A 25,910-nucleotide genomic window follows, 5' to 3' on the forward strand; every position below is an offset into this window, starting at 1 on the left:
GAGAATCTATGGAAAGACTTAAAGATTGCTGTTCACCAATGCTCCCCATTAAACTTGACAGAGCTTGAGCAAATTTGCAAGGGGGAATGGGAGAACCTCCCCAAATCCAGATGTGCAAGGCTGATACAGGCATACCCAAGAAGACTCAAAGCTCCATTCGCTGACAAAGGCGCTTCTACGAAGTATCGACTCATGGTGTTGAAAACAGGTACTTATGAAAATATATATTTCTTTGTTGCCCGTGTGTGTCTGTGACTGGATGTCTGTGATAAAATATTTTGTAAATTTTTTAAAAAACAATTCCACTTTGATATTATGGGGTGGTTTTATCAAGGAACATGGATAAACCATACATTATGGTTTATCCATGTTTCTTGATAAAACAACCACCTTTTGTAACTTTGTCTTTCTAAGCGCACTTTGAAGCATCTAAACAATTTAGTGGTTAGTGATTGGATAAGAGTGGTTAACTCTATGTTAATATGTTTATTTTAGCCTGGTGTTGGCTTAGTGGTTAGGGTGCCGGCTTGGGATCCTAGGATCCTGGGTTCGAATCCCGGTCGATCGCTGAATTAACGCCAGGGGGGTTGACTCAGCCTGTCATCCTTCCGAGGTCGGCAAATTGAGTACCAGCTTGCTGGGATGAATGATCCCGGTGTGAACCCAGATTTAGAATAGGTACACCGTATCCCTGCGCATCGTAAGAGCGTGACCAAGGGTTGGCGTCAGGAAGGGCATCCGGCCATAAAAACATTGCCTCAAACAGGGAACCATGATTGTCATGGGGCCCGCAAGGCTAACCCCCACTCTAGCGGGGAAAATGGCCTTAAAACGATCATTCATTCATTCATTCATTCATTCAACCTACCAGTGGGATTACCAAATTAACTTGTTCTCCTGTTTTTAGTATTATTGAGTCAAAACACATCACACGTCTGTGTTTATTTATTCATCAACTTGTCCAGGTTTATTTTTGTTTCCTACAATATTATGGCATGATGTGTACCTGTTCTGTTATCATTCACAGATTCCTCACAATAGAGTGTTACGTGGTCCCCTCAGTGCATACCAGGTCTCGGTGACCCCCGGACCGTGAGAGGACCCTCGCCAGCAAATAGTATTATATAGGCGCATTCGCCACGCAATCCATAGGAATTTCACCCCGGAGACAACTGATGTGCAAGTATATATTTCCAATGGTAATGATACCAAACACTTTCAAAGACACAACCACGGAGATTTTCCCCGAGCAATCAACAATACACAACCAGGCGCAATCAATATTACAACCATGTGAACTCATCTACACAAACTCTAAGATGGCCATCTTAATCTTATACATTCCTCACGTGAGCCCCACTCCTGACTCCCTCCGTGGTCAATGTCTCTCCTCTCCGTGGTCAATGTCTCTCCTCTCCGCACACGGGCGGTTGGACGAACCCCGGGCGGACGTGCTCCCAACGTGCGCGAGGCCCCAAGTGCGACCCTTACGCGTCCTTGTAGATGGGCAAAACCCCAGCGCGGCTTCCGACGCGAGCGAGGCCCAACGTGCGGACCCGTACGCGTCTTTGTAGACGGGGCAAAACCCAGCGCGGCTTCCGACGCGAGCGAGGCCCAACGTGCGGACCCGTACGCGTCTTTGTAGACGGGGCAAACTGTCCCGGACGCTTGGTTTCATGCACGAACTCACGGTGACTGGACGTGTCAAAAGGTATTTACCGCCCAGGTAACTCCTCTCGCCAGACGTTTCGAAACGGCGCGTTTTCCACGCAGCGCAAGGTCGCTTCCACCTTTTGTCGGAGCGGGGCGAGGAAGAAGGAACCTTTCTTTCCCTCGTGTCTTTTTCCTCCCTTTCCCGTCACTTCCGCTTCCGGCCACTTCCGTTTCCTGCCACTCTTTCAGAAGGGCTCCTGACCCTCCAACCACAACAACTACACAACAACTTAATATACTACACACGGAAGCAAAGACCTGCATGGTACTTCACATACATTCACATAAATATGTAACACTCCCCCCCTTCAAGAAAGAAAGTTTGAACCCAGCGAAAACTTTCTTTGCCGGCCAATTTGGAGAAACAAACCAGATAACTCAACCCCCCCACATTATCAGTTCCCCCCGGGCACAGTTATCACTTAAAAATAAAGCCAGTTAAGCCACTCGATAGCACTTTTCCGGGAGGCCAAGCCGAGTATTCACTACATGGATGCCTTTAGGAACGCGGAGTTCACGGTAAGTCCGTGCAGGAAAGTTCTCTACATGGGCGCCTTGAGGAACGTGGAGTTCACGGTTAGTCCGTGCAGGAAAGTTCTCTACATGGGCGCCTTGAGGAACGTGGAGTTCACGGTTAGTCCGTGCAGGAAAGTTCACTACATGGACGCCTTTAGGAACGGCGTTCACGGTTAATTCGTGTAGGAATCTTGGCTCGGCGGCTCCGCCGCCTTCAGTGCTTCAACTTCTCAGAACGTCCCTAATAATTAGGGTGGGACCACTGGTCCCTGTAGTCCCCTGAATACCGGTCTTCTTCTCGGCCACTACTTTGCCCATTCTTCCTTCGGGAGCGGCCGTAACTCAGGGAGCCTCCATAATAATATTGACTGCGGCCACCACCAAAACTACCGCCCAGTTGTCCTCTCCTGTAGACCTCTCGACGCCTACGAAATGCCTTCCCTACTGTTATGGTCCGACCCTCCAAATCCTTGCCATTCCAATTCTTCTCTGCCTCTCTGGCGTCTTTTGTGCTGGCAAACGTGACAAAGCCGAACCCTCTTGACTGTTGCGTTTCCCAGTCTCTTACCAACCGCACTTCCACCAGCGGCCCATATCTGTTGAAGACAGAGGTCAGAACTTCTTCCTCTGTTTTGAAGTTCAGTCCCCCTACAAATAACTTGGCACTTTTGTCACCATCCCGAGCTGGTGTGGTGTTATTTTCCCTGCTGGGCTCTTTATCAACCCTCAGGTTACCATAAACTTGACCCCCGGCCAAATCATTCCCGAGAACCACAGATACACCCTCTACAGGAAACGTGGCTTGTAAACCGACGGTGACCGGTCCTGACACCAAATCGGACTCCAACTGGATGACCTGAAGGGGAGCACTAACACCGCCCCCGATCCCCTGTAAACGAACACTATCCCCCGTTGCCGTCTCCTCGGACCATGGCAAAATGCCTTCAAGCATTAAAGATTGATGGGCCCCTGTGTCTCTCAATATCCTAACCGGTCTCCGGTTAGTCGAGGCTCCATCCAGTGACACAAACCCCTCGGAAATAAATGGTTGGTAACCCTCTTGATGGCGATTTCTTACGCTAGCCATCGCATTCGGAGTTGTAATAGTCGGACTCCGCTCTGGGTTGTCCCTTTTCATGAGGTAACAACTGGACATCAAGTGTCCAGGTTTTTTGCAAAACGCGCAAGTAGGCCCGGAGGAAAAACTCGGGGTCTGCCTCGGGCCCCCCGAACTATAAGTTTGTCTTGGGCCCGCATCCCTCTGATTTCGAACCGGTGGGGTATCATAGTTGTCCCCATAATCATCTCGAGGCCGCCGCCATGTATGGTCGTTCTCCGCACCTGCTGTTCCCCACCTCCCCTGCGGAGATCTAGGCGAGGAGTTAGGTTCGTGGACCCCTATTCGGTGGGTTAAGGCATAATCATCTGCCATGGTGGCTGCGTCCCACAACTTTGGTACCTTCTTTTCCTGCAGGTACACTTTGATGTCCTCGTGGACACACTGCTGGAATTCCTCCACCAGGATCAAGTCCCGCAATGTCTCGAAGTCTTTCCCGACTCCTTTTGACTCACACCACCGATCAAACATGTTTTCTTTCACTCTGGCAAACTCCACATGGGTCTCACTCTCCCTCTTCCTGGCATTCCTGAATTTTTGCCTGTAAGCCTCCGGAACCAACTCATAGGCCTTGAGGATGTGCTTCTTCAGTACCTCATAATCTGCACATTGGTCCATTGGTAGCGCCGAATAAATTTCCTGAGCTTTCCCCACCAGCACACTTTGTACGAGTATGGTCCAGGCCTCCTCCGGCCAGTTTAATTGTCGAGCCACTTTCTCAAAGTGTGGGAAGAATTTCGCGACTTCCTTTTCACTGAACGGTGGAACCAGCCTCACATGTCTGCCCACATCCCAGGTTTTCTGGTTAGGTGTCGACCCCGTCAGCAAGGGTGGTGCCTCTCCCCGTTCTCTCATTAACTCCAGCTCCTTGAACTTGATTTCCCGCTGAAGCTCCATGTCACGTTCCTTTAATTCCCTTTCCGCTTTTCTCTCCTCTGCTTCGAGGTCCCTTGCAGCTCTCCTTTCCTCTGCTTGTTCCTTTTCTCTTCTTTCCTGGAGTTCTCTTTCCACTCTCCTTTCCTCTGCTTGTTTCTCTTCCCTCCTCTCTTCTGCTTTCCTTTCTTCTTCTGCTCTTTCCTTTTCTGCTTTCCTTTCTTCTTCTGCTCTTTCCTTTTCTGCTTTCCTTTCTTCTTCTGCTCTTTCCTTTTCTGCTTTCCTTTCTTCTTCTTTAATCCGTTCCTGGCTCCGTAACTGCAACTCCAGTTTCCGGAGCTCAACGTCTTCTGGTTCTTCGGGTAGCCACTCCCAGGCTAACTCGTCCCATTTTCCTAATCCCACCATAGATTGTATCACCGTGGCCTGCAACTCTGCCTTCCTCAAATTAGTTCGGACCTCCAAGTTAAAATGTTTGGCCAATTTCAAGAGGTCCGACTTTAGCAACGCTCGGAACTGTGCCTCACTCGGTGTTACCCCAAAGTTCTGTGCCACAAACGCCATGGTGTCTATCGTTAACACCTGTTAACCTTCACCCAAGATTTTACCCAATTTCTCAAAAAAAAATATTACCAATTAATAATTAATTAATAAATTTTAATTACCAAAAATATTATTATTTTATTATTTTATACACTTTTAGATCCCGGACGTAGACCCAATTGCGAAACCGCAAATCGTAATTTGGACGAGCCCCCAATTCTGTTACGTGGTCCCCTCAGTGCATACCAGGTCTCGGTGACCCCCGGACCGTGAGAGGACCCTCGCCAGCAAATAGTATTATATAGGCGCATTCGCCACGCAATCCATAGGAATTTCACCCCGGAGACAACTGATGTGCAAGTATATATTTCCAATGGTAATGATACCAAACACTTTCAAAGACACAACCACGGAGATTTTCCCCGAGCAATCAACAATACACAACCAGGCGCAATCAATATTACAACCATGTGAACTCATCTACACAAACTCTAAGATGGCCATCTTAATCTTATACATTCCTCACGTGAGCCCCACTCCTGACTCCCTCCGTGGTCAATGTCTCTCCTCTCCGCACACGGGCGGTTGGACGAACCCCGGGCGGACGTGCTCCCAACGTGCGCGAGGCCCCAAGTGCGACCCTTACGCGTCCTTGTAGATGGGCAAAACCCCAGCGCGGCTTCCGACGCGAGCGAGGCCCAACGTGCGGACCCGTACGCGTCTTTGTAGACGGGGCAAAACCCAGCGCGGCTTCCGACGCGAGCGAGGCCCAACGTGCGGACCCGTACGCGTCTTTGTAGACGGGGCAAACTGTCCCGGACGCTTGGTTTCATGCACGAACTCACGGTGACTGGACGTGTCAAAAGGTATTTACCGCCCAGGTAACTCCTCTCGCCAGACGTTTCGAAACGGCGCGTTTTCCACGCAGCGCAAGGTCGCTTCCACCTTTTGTCGGAGCGGGGCGAGGAAGAAGGAACCTTTCTTTCCCTCGTGTCTTTTTCCTCCCTTTCCCGTCACTTCCGCTTCCGGCCACTTCCGTTTCCTGCCACTCTTTCAGAAGGGCTCCTGACCCTCCAACCACAACAACTACACAACAACTTAATATACTACACACGGAAGCAAAGACCTGCATGGTACTTCACATACATTCACATAAATATGTAACAAGAGTATCACATTCATTCATGAGCAGCGATCTGCCATGATGGTTTATCCATGTTTCTTGAGCAATGATGAAGAAATGAATGAATGAATGATCGTTTTAAGGCCATTTTCCCCGCTAGAGCGGGGGTTAGCCTTGTGGGCCCCATGACAATCATGGTTCCCTGTTTGAGGCAACGTTTTTATGGCCGGATGCCCTTCCTGACGCCAACCCTTGGTCACGCTCTTACGATGCGCAGGGATACGGTGTGCCTATTCTAAATCGGGGTACACACCGTGATCATTCATCCCAGCAAGCTGGGACTCAATTTGCCGACCTCGGAGGGATGACAGGCTGAGTCAACCCCCCTGGCGTTAATTCAGCGATCGACCGGGATTCGAACCCAACACCAGGCTGATGATGAATGAAAAAATGATGAATGAATGAAGATGATGAAGGACGAAGGAAAAACTTTATTCCAACAAACCAAATATATCATAAATAAATTGTTATTACTCCCTGAACCATTTATATCTCAATATCAAGACATTTTGGGGCAAAGAAGAAGCACACATAATTACTCTGCCTTCATACAGAAGCAAGACAACCGACATCTCGGCATTGGAAGACGTTGCAGACGAAGATCAAGGACCTGCTCAGATCACAGGAGATGTAATCAACCAGACAAAGGAGCTTGTGGTCGCTGTATCTACCAACAAGGGTGATAACTTTGAGGGCTGAGACTTTGGAAAGCTCCGAGTTCACAAGTTTCTAAACAACAAGTCAACTCTGCTGTAGCTGTTACCGCCCACAGAGAACGCATTCCAACAACATCTCAAACGTGCGGCGTTGGTGACTGCAATCGACGAGTGCTCACATTTGCAAGCTGAGTGTAGAACCTCGTGAGGACTATGGGTGGGCCATGGATGATGGAAATTTGGTACCAGTGCGGTCCACGCACCCGACCTGGTCACAGCAGATGATGCAGACGATCTCCTGTGGCTGAACCAAGGGCTGCAACACAAACTGCTCATGTGGGTAGAAGAACATTGCCTGTTATAAAGGCTGCCGCTGTTGGGGATCGAAAAAGAAGTGCAGCCGTGCCCACTACACTGCCACCTTTGACAGCAGCAGTGAATCAGAAAGTGACAACTAACAGCACAGAAATGCGTCTTCTCATGTTACGTTCACAAACAAAACGATTAAATTCAGGATTGAGCGTGCATTTTGAACAATTCTTTAATGTTTTGCCCCAAAATATGTCTTGATATTGAGATGTAAATGGTTCAGGGAGTAATAATTTATTTATGATATATTTGGTTTGTTAGAATTAAGTTTTTCCGTCATCATTGCTCAAGAAACATGGATAAACCATAATGGCTGATCGCTGCTAAATGCGCCGTATTCGCATATCGGGTCATGTTGTTTAGAGGCTTCCTACAGATTTCCAGTAGCTTGTTGACAAGGTTGTCCATATACATTTTGTTCCTAGATATATATAGATATGATTTTTGGCAGCAAACCTTTTATGGCACACCATGTCTGTTAAACTCATTTGGCCCCCTGGGTATCGGAATGTCTCGAGACACAATGGGGCTCAAACTCAAGACTGAAAGATCTGAAGCCAACCACGTTTACCGTGAATCCAACACCAGGCTTGAAGTTAGAGTGACCAAATTTTTTTCCCTGGCAACGCATTAATTCCTCCATTATAACACTATGTATATGGGAAAATCGTATCGTTTTTCACGTCGTTTCATATCATGTTGCACTTTTTAGGAACGCATCCACAGCGTAAATCAGCGACTTTTGCTGTATTGACATAACGTAGCAGGAGGCCAAGTCCCAAGGTCTGCTTCTTGCCCCGCACATGCATGTTGGGTGGGGCACTCTTGTTTTCCTATTCCCTCATTTTTGGCCTCACGCCTCATGACATATTGTCCCTCAGTGCGCCAACATCACACGCATTCTTCCATATTCCTACACGTGGATTGTCTCTCCATTTCGAAGCTTAACTCTCACCTCCATTCCCTCATCTGTGAAAAGGACGAGCTGTCTTGTTTACCCACGCCCCTCTCTCCAGTACTTTATGTGCTGCCCATAGTCACGTTGTTTTCTCCCACACTCACCATTGCTTCCTTCCCATCTCACTTCATTCCCCTATCCTCTTCTTCCCCCTCCTGTCCCACATCCACTCCTGCATAATGACCCGGATCCCGTCGTTTTGTGACCCTGCTGCCCTGTCATTTCACCACTCGATTCCTGTTTGTAATAAACAAGGGGGAGGGAGGAGAGTATTTTGATGGCAAATGTTTAAAGTAAAATACTTTTAAAACGATTTGTTTGTTGCACAAAATGTGTAATGGTCAATAAGCTATCATACACAGCAATAATGTATAGTGATCCTTACTCTGTTGGATTTGCCCCCATGTCTCCCTAATTCTAACCACTGGTGAATAGACACTGTATATTGCATTTATTCTGCTTCTGTATTTGGGTAAACTCTTGACCAAAAACTAGAATGGCTCTCGGTACAGCGCATACCTCTGCCAGGATGAACAATTTGTTTTGTATCCCACCGATAGGCCGGATCTGGATTCGGACCTGAACCAAAATCGAATCGCCTTGTTCTTGTCGCCTAACCAACTCATCCACCGAGTTTTGTTACAAGTCCTCCACAACTTTTTGAAATATTATGCTACATATCGTTGTTGGCCCCTTCGGTCATTGGTGAAGAAAATCACTTTAAAAATTCTCGGATCCAGATTCGAATCTTCACCAAAATTGAAAGCATTTTGTTGACCTTGTGACACTGTCCTGTCCTCATAGGTCCTGTGTTGACCTGTCCACCAAGTTTCGTCCGAATCTGTCCACTTTTTGGGATATCGTGCTATATATCGTTTTTTGCCCTGTCATTCAATGGTGAAGAATCACTTTAAAAAAAAATTATTGGATCCAGATCCGGATCTTCACCAAAATCTAATCATTTCGTCCTTGTCACATACCCAACATCTCCACCAAATTTTGTCCGAATCCGTCCACAACTTTTTGAGATATACTGTTCACAAACAAACAACAGACAGGGGTGAAAACATAACCTCCATCCACCTTAGGTGGTGGAGGTAATAATAATTGGACAAAGTGTCGACCACCTTTTGGTACTCCGAGATAATCGCCTGAAGTACCAAAAGCCATTGATCTCGCAGGTAATGCTTTGTTGATTTAATTCGTCGTACCATATCCCTTATTCTGACACTTGTAGGAGGCAACAATTTGGCATGTTCTCATTTTAGGACACTCAACTGCATGGTGGGACAGATGAAACAGATTTTGAATGCAGAACAGAAGAAGACTGATTTCCGGCCGGAGGACGAGGGCAGAGTTATAAACCAGTACACGACGGTACGTAACGCCTTCCTCCTCCCCGTGCATGCCAGTAATGTGCAATTTCCTCCAGCCTTCCTGGGAGTTGTTGATTTCTTGTTTGCTGTTTATTTATTTATTAGCATTTTTAAGACTACTATTACTGATGCTGCCGCTTGTAGAACAATTTGGTTTCCTTTGGAAGGAATTGCACATAAAACATCGATGTATTTGGCATTAAGCAAGCTTTATTATAACCTTTGTTTGTACCTCGAGCTTTTATCATTTTTTGTTCTTGCTCTCTGTCGTATTGTTTGGCTTGTCCCCCCCCCCCCCCCCCCCCCCCCCGCCATCTCTAACCCGTCTTTCCTGCAACAAAATTGACCGGCTGCTTTCTTTGCGCTATTTCCTTTTGGATGCAAAATTATCTCCACATGAATGATCTCCATACGTGTATACATCTTAAAAGGCACTCTTATTGGTTTGCTGATCCTTGCTACAAAACTAGGCCCCAAGCGCCATATCCGCTGCTAGCCCACTCCTAATTGCGCTTTTCCTGCACTGGCTAAAAATGCACGGAGCCCTCCGCCCACCCCTCCATCTGCCAACCCACTCCAAGGCCAAAGTATTCTGTTGATTGATGTTTTGTGTTTTGCATGTGATTGTACAATCTCTAGACGGTAAATGTGGATGAAGTGCAATACAAGATGTGTGCGACAATGGCATCACCACCACTTCCTTGTACACTACCTTCCCTTCTTTATATCAACCCCCAACACCCTCAAATTGCTGCATGCAATAAGTAGATGGCCTCTAATAGTGAGATTTACCATATGGGTAGTACAAGTTGTACATGGATTGCTTGCTTACCCTTGTTTGCTGCATGTCATTATCAAACGAGTTAATACTTCAAACACAAAGTTGTAACTCCGAGGGCACAGTTGTAGTGTCCTGGAAGGGGGAGAAGAGTTATATTTAATTATGTTCTGTGTTTGAAAAGTCTTCGTCCTGAGGTGATGTACATGTACAAGGTTTTGTCTGAGCTCACAGGGGCAAACTGGGCCACTTGCGTTTTGCATGGAGCCCCCAAATGACTAATGCCACCCATGTGTGTGGGGTAATGATTTTTATTTTTATTTTTTTTCACCCCAGATCCACTTTTTTGAAATTCCAACTTCTTTCCTGGAAGTCCTGGCAGTGTCCATATGTTTTATACCTCCCCCCCAAGCCCTCTCCCTCCCACAGATCTCCCGATGTCCCTGCTCTCAAATGTTGTGTTTGTGTCCTTCCCCCTCTCTCCCCATCTTGTCGACCGCTCCCCTTATGTTTTATGTGTCGGTTAGACTTTTTGTGTGACTAATGTCAGCTCTTTCACGAGCCTCAATCTTATATACAAAAAAAAAACCTGTAGATGCTCCACAAAGTCTCAAATATTTTCTGAACCCCATGAATCCAAAGTCTTTTTTTTAATTTTAACAAAGGTCAGGAAATAATTAATTATTCATTCATCTCATTATGAGGAACATTTCTTGGGATTTATTTTGATAGACAATTTTGATTTATTTATTACCTCGGCCACCGAAGGTGGATGGAGGTTACGTTTTCACCCCTGTCTGTTTGTCTGTCTGTCTGTCAACAAGATATCTCAAAAAGTTATTAATGGATTCGGAAGAAATTTGGCGGCGAGGTAGCATCTGTGACGAGGACGAAATGATTAGATTATGGTGAAAATTTGGATCCAGCTAGTAGAATTTCTTAAATGATTCTTCACCATTGGGAGATAGGGCCAAAAAAACGATACATAGCAGGATATCTCAGAGTTGTGGACAGATTTGGACGAAACTTGGTGGACAGGTTAGGTGTGTGAGAAGGACGAATTGATTATATTTTGGTGAAAATCTGTATCCGGATACAATAATTTATTTATTTTAAGTGATTCCTCACCATTTAGTGACATGGCCAAAAACTATGTGTGGCATGATATTTCAAAAAGATGTGGACGACTTATGACAAAAGTTGGTGGATGAGTTGGGTAAGTGACAAGAACAAGCCGATTCGATTTTGGTTCAGGTCTGTATTTAGATCCCGTCTATCAGTGGGATACAAAACAAACGTTTCAGGCCTAGCAGAGGTATGCTCTCTACTGAGTGCTGTTCTAGTTTGATCATGTATCGTCCTCATTACACGTTGTCTTTGCACAGGCATGTGCGAAAGTATGTACGTATGTTCGACACCAAGTGGAGCGTGTGCGCCGATCCATGGATGGGAAGAACGTGGAGGCGGTGTTGACTGAACTCGGTTTGCGCTTCCACAGACTAATCTTGGAACATCTCCAGCAATTTGTGTACAGTTCCAATGGGGGGATGCTTGCCATCTGTGACCTCAACGAGTACCGCAAGTCCGCCGATGACTTCCAGGTTTGGGGGATGTGGGGGATTGTGGTTTCATATTCTGGTGTCATTTCTTTACTCAAGGACGTTAATAAGGAGACTCAATCCACTGTTTATTTGAGATTCTTAATCTTGGCCCTCGCGAAGAGGAAAGAATGAAATACAAATTTCATAATATAAGCGTATAATTAGTTGCATTTAAATATATATATATATATATACAGTGAAACCCCGATTTTACGCGCCCCGATTTAACGCGAATTCGGATATAACGCGATGAGTCATTGGACCTTTTTTTTTTTGCTCTTTCCGGAACTTCTTCCGGAAATGGAACAAACTGCTAGAAAAAGAAAATCTTTTTCTGTGAAAGATAAGCTTCACGCACTTGACGCGATCAAGACGAAAAGTCAAACTCAACTTGCACGAGACCTCGGGATACCAGAATCGACACTTCGTGGCTGGAAATCTCGAGAAGAAAAGTTACGTGCGTCACTTTGCAAAGTTGAAGAAGAAGCAGGACTAAAAGCCAAACGCCTGAAGACAGCCAAAGATGTCAGCCTCGTTGACTCCCTGTACGAGTGGTTTGTTCAAGCTCGCTCAGAAGGCCTTCCAATGTCTGAATGGAGCAAAGAAGAGCTACACCAGTGGCACTCTGCCGACGACGAATGCCCAACATATGAGCACCTGACGGACGCCAAGATCGTCCGTAACGTAACTATAGCACCGGCGGATGCAAGTGTACCGGTTCTCGAGCCACAAGAAGATGATAATGAAGAGCCTCCACCCCCACCCCCAAAAGTGTCTGAAGCCATTGAACACCTCGAGGCAAGCCTCCGTTGGCTGGAGACCCAAGAGGTGGACCACATAAAAATACTCCAACTCAGAAGCATTCTAGATTTCGCTCGCAGCCAGCGACATGCTACGTTCAAGCAAGGAACACTCGATCACTTTTTTAAAGAAATAAACTGTAAATGACGATTGCTAATATTCTTGAATGTTTTTATTTGTTGTTTTAGGATGTTAGGTCAACATTGGGTCAGTTTGAACGCTGATTTTCTTGAACCCCGATTTAGCGCGACCCCGCTTTTTTCGCGATGACATTTTATGGACCTCAACGATCGCGTTATAACGGGGTCACACTGTATATGTATATATATATATATATATATATATATATATATATTTCAAACTCTGAGGGAATGGAAAGCAGTTGTGTGGGAGTGGCACTGCACCGTACAATAGTGTATTGGACAGTGTTTAGTTGCTTGTTATAATATTATTTACTTTGTTACTTGCACATCGTTACAAGGTCTAAAATCGAGACAAAAAGGGCAGGCAAACCGTCCGCCATTTTGTGAGTCTACATTTTACATTTTCCTTTCATCATGTGTACAAACGGCCGAGTGGTCATGTACACCCTGGTCTGTGATGCTTGGGTTGGTCGTGCAGAAACAAGAGCTCTGCACTGCTCAAGGTTACATCTCATGGCGCAGCAGCACGGTGCACGAGTTAAACATGGTCCTCCATTTGCACTCATTCTATTTACGTTTCTTTGACTTGACGCTTTAGACAAAGTACTGAACAATTTTCTATTTACGCCTCAATTTTAGAATTAACGGGTTTATTGTTTTTACCCAGAATTTTGTTTTTAATTTTGTGCCGGCACACAATGGAAGTGTGAGTTGCGGTGCGCAGTACACGACTTCTCTCACCCTGTCATGCGGTCTGTACTGTACCCGTGAGAGGTATCGCCAGTCCTTCATTAATATTATTTTGTGCCAAACTCTGCCAAACCCCTTCATCATGAGTGTTAAATTACCCTCAAGTACTCCAGCTGAGACTCCCACAAGGTTGGCTCAAAAGCTATTAGTTTGGACATCAAAATTGATGTGGTGAAGCGATTCGAGCGTTTGGTGAATATTGTCTGTGTGCTCAGCCTTCCTCCCTCCACTGAGGACAATTACTAATAACGCCGCCAAAATAAAATCAAGTACCTCATCGTTTCAGTATCCTCTCCACCCGCACCTCCCAAGCCTCGACACTCGCTGCACACCACATATTTTGAGTGAGTGCGGTATAACATACACATTTACTTCAAAGCGCCTGTAATTTATTCATTTCCTCCACCACCTCAAGTGGGTGGAGGTTATGTTTTCACCCCTGTCTGTCTGTATACAGATACAGGATATCTCAAAGTTATGGACGGATTTGGATGAAATTTGGTGGATAGGATGGGTGTGTAGCACAGACAAAATGATTAGATTTTAGTGAAGATCTGGATCCAGCTACTATAATTTTTTAAGTGATTCTTTACCATTGAGAGATGGGCCAAAAATTATATATAGCACAAAGAAATCGTGGATGGATTCGGATGAAACCTGGACAACAGGTTGGGTGTGAGAAGGACGAATTGATTCGATTTTGGTGAAGATCCGAATCCGGATCCGGCTCATCAGTGGGATACAAAACGTAAACTGTTCAGCCTGGTGGAGGTATATGCTGTACCAAGTGCTGGTCTAGTTTATACATTCATTTACGTTCTTTATTGATTTAGTTATTATGTCTTTGGTATTTATTTTCAGGAACTGTGTTTAAATAGTTACTGTCTTTACTTAGGTTGGAGTTGGATGACGACCAGAAATATCCGTTCAGGAACATATCTTCAATTTCTAACGTTGTCGGAAAATCTTTTTCCATTTACGTTTTACATTGTTTTTTTAGAAACGCAAATCAAGGAGTCCCTTTACAAGCTTTTGTCGAAGTATTCCCAGGTGGATTCAATAGTTACTGCGGACATGGCATCCCAATCCTATAGTGAGAGGGTAGATTTCAGGCCTTGCTAGTTGATGCGTGGGAACAGCCCTATTGTGCAGCATTGAGGTTACTTCCTCACAATAGAAGGATTGATTTTCAATTTTGTTTGACTGCCCAGGCAGAGTAGAGAAGAAAAAAAAGATCTCACTCCTTTTTGCACACGTGCAATCAGGACAAAGTCAAAGTACTGTTAAACTACAGGTAGGTTTGTTTTCCGTTTTGTGTTCAAAATATAACATTAAATTGAAATCAAGTCATTCCTTGCTCATAAACTGATTATTGTGGACACAGGGACAGGCAGACGTGAACTAATTGCTTAACCTCGCTTTTCGCTTCACGTGCGCGGGCAGCGGTGAGGCGTTAGGGTCATGCATCCCATTCAATTGCACGGGGCCCCCCGATAACAAGGGACCCCCCACACGACTACCGAAATTAACTTTTTTCATGGCACAAGCAGAATATCAGGACCAGAAAAGGGCCCTCGTTCCAGCACATGTGCTGAGGTGTGTTCCATTACCAAGCAGCGTGTCGAGTGCATCGCCAAGTGCCTTAAGCATTCGAGCAACCACTCCAACAAAACGGTCAAGGAACGGCTGACTTGGCGAGCGCTAGCAAGCTGATCGATAATGGAACGCCCCTGGATCTGCTTGTGAGAGTTTGTGTTTACGGCTGGCGGTGTCGAGTGAGATTATGGGGGGTTACCGTTATTCTAATCGCATCAAATAATTTAAAATATATCTACAGGAGTGACCAGGGGAGACCACGTTGTTATTTTTATTACTGCCAATTTTTCTTAATATTGTTATTATTCTTTTGCAATAATGTAATATTAATTATTATGCTATTATCATTATTCTTAATACTTTTGTCATTTGAAGTGGCCTTGGAACAAGACTCAGTCTAGCAGCGGCATAGCCAGGCTTGGATCTGCTGAATGGAGGATGTGCTGTGCCCCTGTCATGTGACCAGATCCTTACCTCTGATTGGTGGACGTTTGTGAGGGACATACATATCGACAAATGCTGTTCCAGATGGCATTGGTCTACGGGCTACGCTGTAAAAATATGGCTGCCAAACCATATGACCGATGACTTTTTTTTTCTCGACCAATTTATCCCTTGATCATGCTGAATGAATTTCATATTGATCGGATCAAGCGTTCTTCCTGTCGATTAATGACGTCAAAATGAAGGCACCGATGACATCATTAAGATATGTTATTCCACATGGGGAGTACTTTACAATGAGCCACCTTTCAATATTTTAAATGGTGCGGTTTCAAAGATATAGAGATGCAAGGTTTTTCGGGTTTTTTCAAGATGGCGCATGTACCCCGTGACCTATGACTCCATAACTATCATTTTTAAAATTATACAGGAAGCGCTCCTATGGTGAAAATTTAGTGTTAATCCGACCAATGGTTGCAGAGAAGACGAATTTTAAAGGGAATAAACCTGCAAAATGCTGGCGGAAGGGACATACACCATACGGACAGAAAAACGCTGTGCCAGACGGCATTGCCCTATGGGCTACGCCATTAAAATGCCACAATAAGGTGGAACGATGCTCAAGCTGCTATATATGCAGCTTTCCAAGGTGGAGAAAGACTAAAACATGGCAATCCCTCCAAAGACAATAAAACATGGCAATCCCTCCAGATTTTTTTTTGCAGTTGAGTCTAAAGCGACACTAAGCTAGTGTGATGATAATAATACTGAGCCCTCTTACTCGTGATACAATTGATGTTTCTGAAGTCACTTGTAATACCCTCTACCACCACCACCGGGAGCGGCGCAACATGGCACACATTTACGAAGATAACTTGCATCGTCCCACCTTGGGAGCTCCTGGTGAGGGAGGGGGAAATGAAGTCGCTACAACCTTTTCTGTATGACCCGTAGGCCCTCTTTGGCAAGCTTACGTGGTTGAGATTGCATAAGTAGCGACCAAATACATAGATGTCAGACAGACTGTCGACAGACACCAAAGTGCTCACAGGGGCAAACTGGGCCACTTGCGTTTTGCATGGGGCCCCAAAATGGCTAATGCCACCCCTGTGTGTGGGGTAATGATTTGTAGTGTATCGTGATTTTATGCATTTTTGGCATCGTGAATGTAAAAATGCTGGTTCATTAAAATTTGTTACTTGTACAGTCAGCTGCTCCCACATCATGACTGTGTATACCAAATAGACGTGGTTCTTCCTTGGGACGATTTGACGGAACAAGTGTTGGGAGTACATCGGAGTTTAAATACTCTGTATTTTCCGTTGTGCAGATCCCACTGGTTGTGCAGCTCTTCGATAGCCTGCACGCCTTGTGCAACCTTCTGGTGGTGGCTCCAGACAACCTGAAGCAGATGTGTTCCGGAGAGCAGCTCACGGCGCTGGATCGTAACGTCCTGCACGCCTTCGTCCAACTTCGCGTCGACTACAAGTCCACCCGTCTGGGACGGCACTTCAGTTGAGGGCGTCAGTCTATCTCCAAACTCAAGCGATTCTCCTTTTGTTTACTTTGTGCCAAAACCATGCATTACACACGCACGTTACCTTGGTTAAACCTCACAGGAATCGTAAACTTTCCCCAATAACGACCTTTATGAAGATAATACAAATTGCCACTGTCAGCTTTGGAGTGTTCCGTTTGTCTTTTTGTGAAAGCGGTCTACAATTATGTCAGACCTTTCTAGTTTGTAAGCAGGTGAGCTACAAATCAAGAAAACATCTGTGCGCCTCTCAAGGACGGTTCTTGTGGTTACACTTATCCTCTGCCTTAGGGAGCCCGCGGACAGCAAACAAGTGGTTTCACTTATCTTGGATTGTGGACACAGCACTTCTGTGCTCTGAACGTGCATTGGCAAAGCTTTCGGCCTGTGGGCTACCTAGCACGGTTAGACGTCATTATTATTCCAGTGAAAAGGCAACGAGGGGAATGGAAAACTTCATTTTAACTTTGAACATCAGTCCAAAGCATCTCTGTTATTCCCAACACCAATCCTTAACACAAAGAGTGTTTCTATATTTGAAAGACTGGCAAAAGGCATTTGCAGCAGGGATTCCTGCAACTGTTGAAAGGCATCGTGCCACGGTTGTAGGACACATATGGACGCCATTAGTAGCTCACCCATGCAGGGGTGTACCTCCTGAGCAAGTGCTTTTTTTTTTTTTTCTCTCCTTTTTTTAACCATGGGGCTTTGCCCGCCAGAAGGTATTTCCCTCCCTCCATCACCCACAGGCCTGAAAGGCACTCTTCATGGTTGCAGGAGCAGCCACTGTTTAGCATGCACGGCAAGTCTCCCTGGCCAGTTTTGTTTCACTGTTGCTTGTTTGGCAAGCGTAACAAAATTTGATTTTTGGGTATAATTTAACTGAAACAGCACCAAATTCAGCCATTTGGGGATCTGTCCACATAAGGGGGGAAGTGAGATGAGGTCAAATTGCACAATTTTTGCAAATGTAATAAATGTCTACAATAACCTGGGAAGGTAAAAGGAAGCAAGTGCTGCCCTAACAGAATGATCAAAATCTCTCACACACTCGAACAGTTCCAAACGGCAAGTCATTGAAGGTCAAAACGACAGAGTCCATGAGCAAACTGTAATTTTCCATCCATTTAAGGTCAAAACATCATTTGAGACGAGGTTCAAGCAAGAACTTTCCTCATCTCAGAAACGGACTCAGAACTAGCACCGCGATTCGACTTGTTTTTGCAGATTTCAAATGAATCGTCAAATTGAACTATTGTACTCGTACATTCTTCAAATATTTAACAATTGTACTTGTACATTCTTCAAATATTGAACAATTGTACTTGTACATTCTTCAAATATTGAACAATTGTACTCGTACATTGAAATAATTGAACAATTGTACTCGTACATTCAAATTAATTGAACAATTGTACTTGTACATTCTGCAAATATTGAACAATTGTACTCATACATTCTTCAAATATTGAACAATTGTACTCGTACATTCTTCAAATATTGAACAATTGTACTCGTACATTCAAATTAATTGAACAATTGTACTCGTACATTGAAATAATTGAACAATTGTACTCGTACATTGAAATAATTGAACAATTGTACTCGTACATTGAAATAATTGAACAATTGTACTCGTACATTGAAATAATTGAACAATTGTACTCATACATTCAAATTAATTGAACAATTGTACTCGTACATTCTTCAAATATTGAACAATTGTACTCGTACATTGAAATAATTGACATACATTCAAATTAATTGAACAATTGTACTCGTACATTCTTCAAATATTGAACAATTATTGTACTCGTACATTGAAATAATTGAACAATTGTACTCGTACATTCTTCAAATATTGAACAATTGTACTCGTACATTCTTCAAATATTGAACAATTGTACTTGTACATTCTGCAATTATTGAACAATTGTACTCGTACATTCTGCAAATATTGAACAATTGTACTCGTACATTCTTCAAATATTGAACAATTGTACTCGTACATTGAAATAATTGAACAATTGTACTCGTACATTCTTCAAATATTGAACAATTGTACTCGTACGTTGAAATAATTGAACAATTGTACTCATACATTCAAATTAATTGAACAATTGTACTCGTACATTCTTCAAATATTGAACAATTGTACTCGTACATTGAAATAATTGAACAATTGTACTCGTACATTCTTCAAATTGAACAATTCTACTCGGACATTCTTCATATTTAACAATGTTTTTATTTTTTTCCCCCACCCCATTACACAAGTGTAACCTGCGAATTGGTTTTGCAGGATCACACCGTTGGTTTCCCCTTACAAATAACGTACAAAAGCCATTACAAATTACTCAAGTTCATGTTCAATATACTTGCATGCGAAATGTCAATAAATTGAGTCAAAATGACGATATTAATGTGTTTTTGTTTTCCTATCACCCTAAGCTCCTGAAGCAGCCCTAACCGCCTATCCATCCGATTCTCCAACACTCGGTTTGTAAACAAACTTTTCACATATATTTAGTCCAAGGTTATCCATATGTGATTCAAAACATGGCATTAGGCTCCTGTATGGAAAATTAAAAACTTAGGCACGTGAGGCTCGGTATGTACCACCTGTGGGACGGGGACACGAGAGAGAGTCTGGTCTTGTTACCTTGGGCCTCCTGAAAACAAACAAAGCCCTTTCATGGGTTGGAATTCCCTGCCGTTCTTCAAATTAAACAGCTAAGTGTGGAGTCAGTCGTCACTGCCCGTGCGCAGAACAATCGGTGCACCGACTCACGATGAGGGTCCGGGGGTCTTTTATCTCCAAATACCCCCCCTTCCAGCTCGTGTGAGGGCACCAGGGGGCTCGCCATTGAGAGCTCGGCATTTCGCAATGGATGCTGGCTCGACGACGTGTGCGTGCAAATCCATCGTTTTCACATCCAGGTCCTGCGGTGAGCCAGGCTCGGACGGAGTAGGTGAAGATGGCGGCAGCGCCGCCCGCAGCGCCTCCACACCTTCATGCAGCGACCACAGTTGGCAAAGCAGGGACAGGTCGAGCTGACGCAACCCCACCTGGAGCACAACATGGGAGCAAATATGGCGTTTTCCCGTGCACCCTGAAACTGCCCGAATCCCAACGGATCGGAAACCCGTGTCCACGTGACAACCGCGGGCTCAGGGATGTGCAGCTGCCTCAGGGAGCCCGTGTCTACGGAAACCCTGAATCCCATTCAGTAGGGAAGTGCAAATTACACTTTAGGATGACCGTGGTGCGTTTTTCCCATCTGCACTAACTCAAAATAAATATTTAATGTCATGTAAAATAAATATTTAATGTCATGTTCTGCTGACAATGATCAAAGAAAGCCGAGCTCGAGTTTGGATTTCACCACAAATGGTTCAATTACACCTACGTCTTGTTGTGGAAGTGACGAAACATGGCATCCGTGTTCCATTTTGTTGAATGTGTGTGAGCAAGAAAAGGTATGGAGGATTCTGATAAATGGGAATTGAAGGACGAGGGATTCTGGGGCGAAGCATTGAGAGGGTTGGATGACTGGGGAAAAGCCCCAGGAGAGTGGGATAATGGGAAACAGTGCAACGAGTGGCTGAATGGGAAGATGGCCAAGGACAGCGTTGGAATTGGGGGAAATCTCTGGGGTGGGGGGAGTGGTGTGCCTCTGAGTGGGATTAGCAAGAAAGCCCCAAGAGGATGTGATGCGCAGGAAAAGCTCATCGGGGATGCAATAAACAGGATAAGCCCCTGATAGATGTGATGAGCAGGAAAAGCTCATCGGGGATGCAATAAACAGGATAAGCCCCTGAGAGATGTGATGAGCAGGAAAGCCCCAAGGGGGATGTGATGAGTAGGAACCCCCCTCCCCCCCAGTGGATGTAATGAGCAGGAAAAGCTCATGGGGATGCAATGAACAGGATAAGCAAAACGACGCTGATAAGCCGCAAAATGACGCGGATAAGCCCCCGATAGACGTGATGAGCAGGAAAAGCCTCGAAGGGGGATGTGATGAGCAGGAAAAGCCCCCAAGGGGGATGTGATGAGCAGGAAAAGCCCCCAAGGGGGATGTGATGAGCAGGAAAAGCCCCCAAGAGGGATGTGATGAGCAGGAAAAGCCCCCAAGGGGGATGTGATGAGCAGGAAACCTCCCCAGTGCATGTAATGAGCAGGAAAAGCCTCGAAGGGGGATGTGATGAGCAGGAAAAGCCCCCAAGAGGGATGTGATGAGCAGGAAAAGCCCCCAAGGGGGATGTGATGAGCAGGAAACCTCCCCAGTGCATGTAATGAGCAGGAAAAGCTCATCGGGGATGCAATGAAGAGGATAAGCCCCTGATAGACGTGATGAGCAGGAAAAGCCCCCAAGGGGGATGTGATGAGCAAGAAAACACCCCAGGGAATGTGATTAGCAGGAAAAGCTCATCGGGGATGCAATGTAGAGGATAAGCCCCTGATAGACGTGATGAGCAGGAAAAGCCCCCAAGGGGGATGTGATGAGCAAGAAAACACCCCAGGGAATGTGATGAGCAGGAAAAGCTCATCGGGGATGCAATGAACAGGAAAAGCCACCGGAGTTAGAATTTTTTTTTTTAAAGCAAGTTTTGTGGCAGCAAAACAGAAGTGTGTGAAAACCAATGTCCTCTTATTCCTCTCCCCCCGCTACGAACCATCTCTTTCCGCAGCAGAGCGAGAGCTGCATCCGGATTCACTGCCTTGCCGGGGACGCGATGAGCCCCGTCCGAGCCCCCACGCCGGCTTAACTCGTCCTGGATGCGGCTTCTCTGGGCGTGGGTTCGCTGAACGTCCCTCCATGAGCCTCCCGTGGAATTCAGCAACGCGCTGAGACTGCGGGGCAGAGGGGCCAGGCCCGCCGGAGTCATTGTCCCCTTATCCCCAGTGAGGGTCAATCCCGCTTGGCGACCTCCGTACATGGCGAACCTCGCGCACACGTCTTTATAATCTCCTCCTCTTCCTCAGTTATTCATTCTTCTTCTTCTTCTTCTTATTCCTACACTCGACACCCATAGATACGATATAACCCAAAAACCCGCAAAACGACGCAATTCGGACCATGACGTCACGCCGCTTCCCAAGCGAATAAAACCGACGATAAAATTTAAATCTCAAACACTTTCGGAAAAGTGAAACAAAACGATCGTTTGATCCAACGCGCCCGTGTCGCATCCGAGTTCCGAAACCACGTATCTCGTGTACTCCGTGTCCGCACCACGTATAACTCATGTATCCGTGTCCGCAGCACGTATCTCATGTACTCTCTGTCCGCACCACGTATAACTCATGTACTCTCGGTGTTCGCACCACGTATAACTCATGTACTCTCCGTGTCCGCACCACGTATAACTCATGTATTGTCTGTGTCAGCACCATGTATCTCATGTACTGTCCATGTCCGCACCACGTCTAATTCATGTACTCTCTGTCCGCACCACGTATAACTCATGTACGCTCTGTGTACACACCACGTATAACTCATGTACTCTGTGTCCACACCACGTATCTCATATACACTCCGTGTCCGCACCACGTATAACTCATGTATCCGTGTCCACAGCATGTATAACTCATGTACTCTCTGTGTCTGCACCACGTATAACTCATGTACTCTGTGTCCACACCATGTATCTCATGTACACTCCATGTCCGCAGCACGTATCTCATGTATCCGTGTCCACGCCAAGTATCTCATGTACACTGTCCACACCACGTATCTCATGTACACTCTTTGTATTACCTGTCATTATATTAATCTCTCATATATTTCAGAAACATGAATTTTTTATACATAAATGGCAGGGAGAAGACTACAAGAGAATTATAATTTTTGTATTCAAGGATACTTACAAGAAAAGGGTGTTAGATATTACATTCCTTATGAATTAGAACATCGACATGGGAATTTATTAATTAAGAATAATTGGTCTTATGCTGATATTGCCAAACCCACAAATGGAGACTTGATTAAAATATTAAATAAAAATGAACTTCTAAAAGTTATGAAATATAAAACTCTTTTAGAAATCATCAGCAAATCTTATTGGTATCTTGTTATGAGAAAAAATAATTGTTGATACAAGAATATCTCAAAACCCAGATGAATATAATGTTACGTTTATGGGGGTAGGTGAAAGAATACCATAGGAAAGGTAGCACTGCATAGGAAGTAGCATGGACTCTGGATGCGTAGGAGAAATCTCAATGGAATATGTAGGGAAACTGCAGCATAAGGTTGTTTATGTGTACACCACATGGGGGGGTTGCTGGGGGGCTGTGCTGGCAGGATTTGCAATTGGGGTCCGACAATGTGTGTCATGGTACGGCCTGGGCCCCATGGGGGTCTGGTGGAGTGTGGCGTCCCTTGTCCATTGGGGCGCCGCCCGAGCGAGTGTCTCGGGCCGGCAGGGTCGCCGGACCCTGGTGGGGGTTAAGACCTCCGGGGGGATCCGAGGTGGTTTCTCACAGGTACCTGGGATGGTGTATAATGAGGACCATTAGGGGGAGGTGTTGTAGGTCGCGCTTTGGTGGCGACACCACAGGACTGCCAATAAGGGCCTGATGTGGTGACCACCCGGGCATGCGTCCTGGCAGCCTCTCCCTGAGACTCTAGGACAGTTAGCATGTGGTGACCTGCCATGCTGTGCTGATCTATGAACGCGGGTCGAACTGCATGGACAGGTATGATTATAGCCCGCGGGACAGCCATTGGGGCATCTGTGGAACATGATGGTGTGAGAATGATCTTCCACAGATGATCCATTGTGATTTGTGGACTCTCGGCTTGGGAAGAGAGCCATGGGATTATTGAATTGAGAATTTGGAACGAGCCGAGCATACGGGGCCATGCTCGGCTGGCAGGTGTATGGAGAAGCACCCTTCTTTGGTGAAGATAGCGAATTGTAAAAAAAAATATTTGACATGGGTAATCTGAGAGTTATATTCAAATTTCAGGGTGAATTTTGTGAAGCTGTGGTGGACACTGGAAAGCAGTGACACCATTATAGATCCAGGTGTGTTAGACCAAAATGTTGAAGGCTGGGACAAAAATGGATAACGTAGTAGAACACAGTCTTCAACTGGCCATGGGGGCGACGGCGCCGATATTTTGGATGCGGGGTTGTGAAGCTGTAGTTGGGTAGTCTGGGGGTCAACGTGGTGCTGTGGGTGGCCGAGGTGTGTGGACCATGTCTTCTGGGATTGAGTCTCCTGGGGGAGCATGGCTGTCAACTAGACCTTGGGCGTGGTCAAGTGTGTGTGAGCACTAGGGGCTGCATGTGAGTGGACTGGCGGGATGTGAGAGGTGCAGGTGACGTGATGTGGATGCCACGCACTGCGACCGTGCCCCCCAGGTCCGAGGCCTTGGGAATGGTGGAGTTGGCAGCAGGTGCTCACCACATTGGCCAGCTAGGGCTAGTGGAGCTGTGTTCTTCGCAGGGGGCTGAAGGATGGATGGTGGGTCGCACCCTTATGGACACTCATGGGCCCTGTTGGCATTTCAGCTGCTCAACTTATCCCGATGGTTCTTGCACAATAGAGGGGCAGAGCTGTCGTAGCCAAAGTGAGTAGTGTAGTAAAGGTCACCGGAGGAGGCGGATCCACATACTTGCCAGTACAGTGGGATAAAAAGAGCAATTTGAGAAAAATTGATTGGCTCCATGGGAATTTGGGATTCAGTAGGGTGGATGGCACTCTTGGACCCGACCAACCTGCAACTACCTGCACATCAAGGTAAAGGTAAGGCCTAGAGGCGTACAGTCCCAGGCTTCAGTACTTGCTCATTTAAATTGGGACATGAGTAATTTGGATGGGGGGGTGAAGAAGTCGTAAGTCGGGCGACTTGTTTTTTGAACTGCGGGCACTACAGCCTGAAGCGCCCCCACCATCTTGCTTGTACGGTACCTCCCCGCTGCCTAGTAGAAACACACACACATGTGTAATGACATATATGCCATGGTCTTGCAGGGGGTGAGACTAGTGCTCTGTTGATTTTTGAAATGTGTGTGAATGGTTGTGGGATTTGTGTGAGTGAATGAGGGAGAAATCCACCGAGCCATGCCACTCACCTGTAAAACCAGGACAGGGCCGGTGGAAATTTGGGGTACATTGGGATGGCCCTGCAGGTAACGTTGGGTATTGTGGCATCCACCAGGGGATGTGGTCTGTCGACTGGGGTTGTACAAACGTTTTTGAATTTCGAATTTTTGGTAAGTTTTGTGGTTGAGGTAGTTTTTTTTGTGTGTGTTGACATTCTCTTCCTGCCCCAGGAGTTAGGAGCAAGGACTTCAAGCGTTGTAAATATTTGAAATGTGAATAGTTGCTTAAGGGGGTAGAACAATAAGGAGAATCGGTAAGTAGCTAAGGCTCGCTTCCCACAGCCCTCCTGATTTATTTGATAGGCTAATTAAGTGTGAGTCTAAGTGTTAAGACTGGAATGGTAGCGCCTGCAATGAACCTTGCGGGAGCTACGGTTCCAGGGGGGTGGGGGGCGGGGGCTGTGTTGCGTTTGTAGGGGGTAGGCAATACCTTAGTCCAAGTAGAATTGTATGGATTTGTGTGCTCCGACTGTCATGATGAAGAAGAAACCTCGATGTTGAAGGAGCTGTGCTCCCACGTAGTCGGAAGAATGGACGCGACAAAAAGCTGGAATTCGTCCGAGTTTCTTTATTGTCACCAAACAACTCGGGTACTCTGAAAAGCCCGTTTATCGGGCAGCAATATATAGACACACATTATCCCGGAGCGTTTGCCCGGGAAAGGCGAGAGGGGGCGTGGCCGGGCGTCCTGGCCGCGGCCTGGCAAGTCGAGGGCGGGCATGCCCGGGCGTCCCGGACGCGGCCTGGCAAGTCGAGAGCGGGCGTCCCGGCCGAGGCCTGGCAAGTTGAGCGCGGGCCTGCCCGGGCGTCCTGGACGAGCCCGGCATGGTGATCGCTC

The 25,910-nt window shown here is 46.0% G+C and overlaps 1 protein-coding gene across 2 annotated transcripts in view; it reads left to right on the forward strand.

The window, feature by feature from the left end:
* EXOC5 (exocyst complex component 5) overlaps nt 1-19,373 on the forward strand; it is a 99,798-nt gene extending 80,425 nt beyond the window's left edge. Inside the window, exons 16-18 of one of the 2 annotated variants that reach the window (XM_068129533.2) lie at nt 9,197-9,305; nt 11,581-11,683; nt 16,748-19,373. In XM_068129533.2, coding sequence (XP_067985634.2) covers nt 9,197-9,305; nt 11,581-11,646 — 175 coding nt within the window. In that variant the 3' untranslated portion in view covers nt 11,647-11,683; nt 16,748-19,373. Of the gene's footprint in view, nt 1-9,196; nt 9,306-11,467; nt 11,684-16,747 lie in introns of both variants that reach the window. The other variant, XM_068129532.2, reaches the window with a different exon arrangement.
* Nucleotides 19,374-25,910: the final 6,537 nt, after the last annotated feature.

Source organism: Myxine glutinosa, chromosome 9 (genome assembly GCF_964187855.1).
Source record: "Myxine glutinosa chromosome 9, kmMyxGlut1.1, whole genome shotgun sequence".
NCBI classification, from domain to species: domain Eukaryota; kingdom Metazoa; phylum Chordata; class Myxini; order Myxiniformes; family Myxinidae; genus Myxine; species Myxine glutinosa.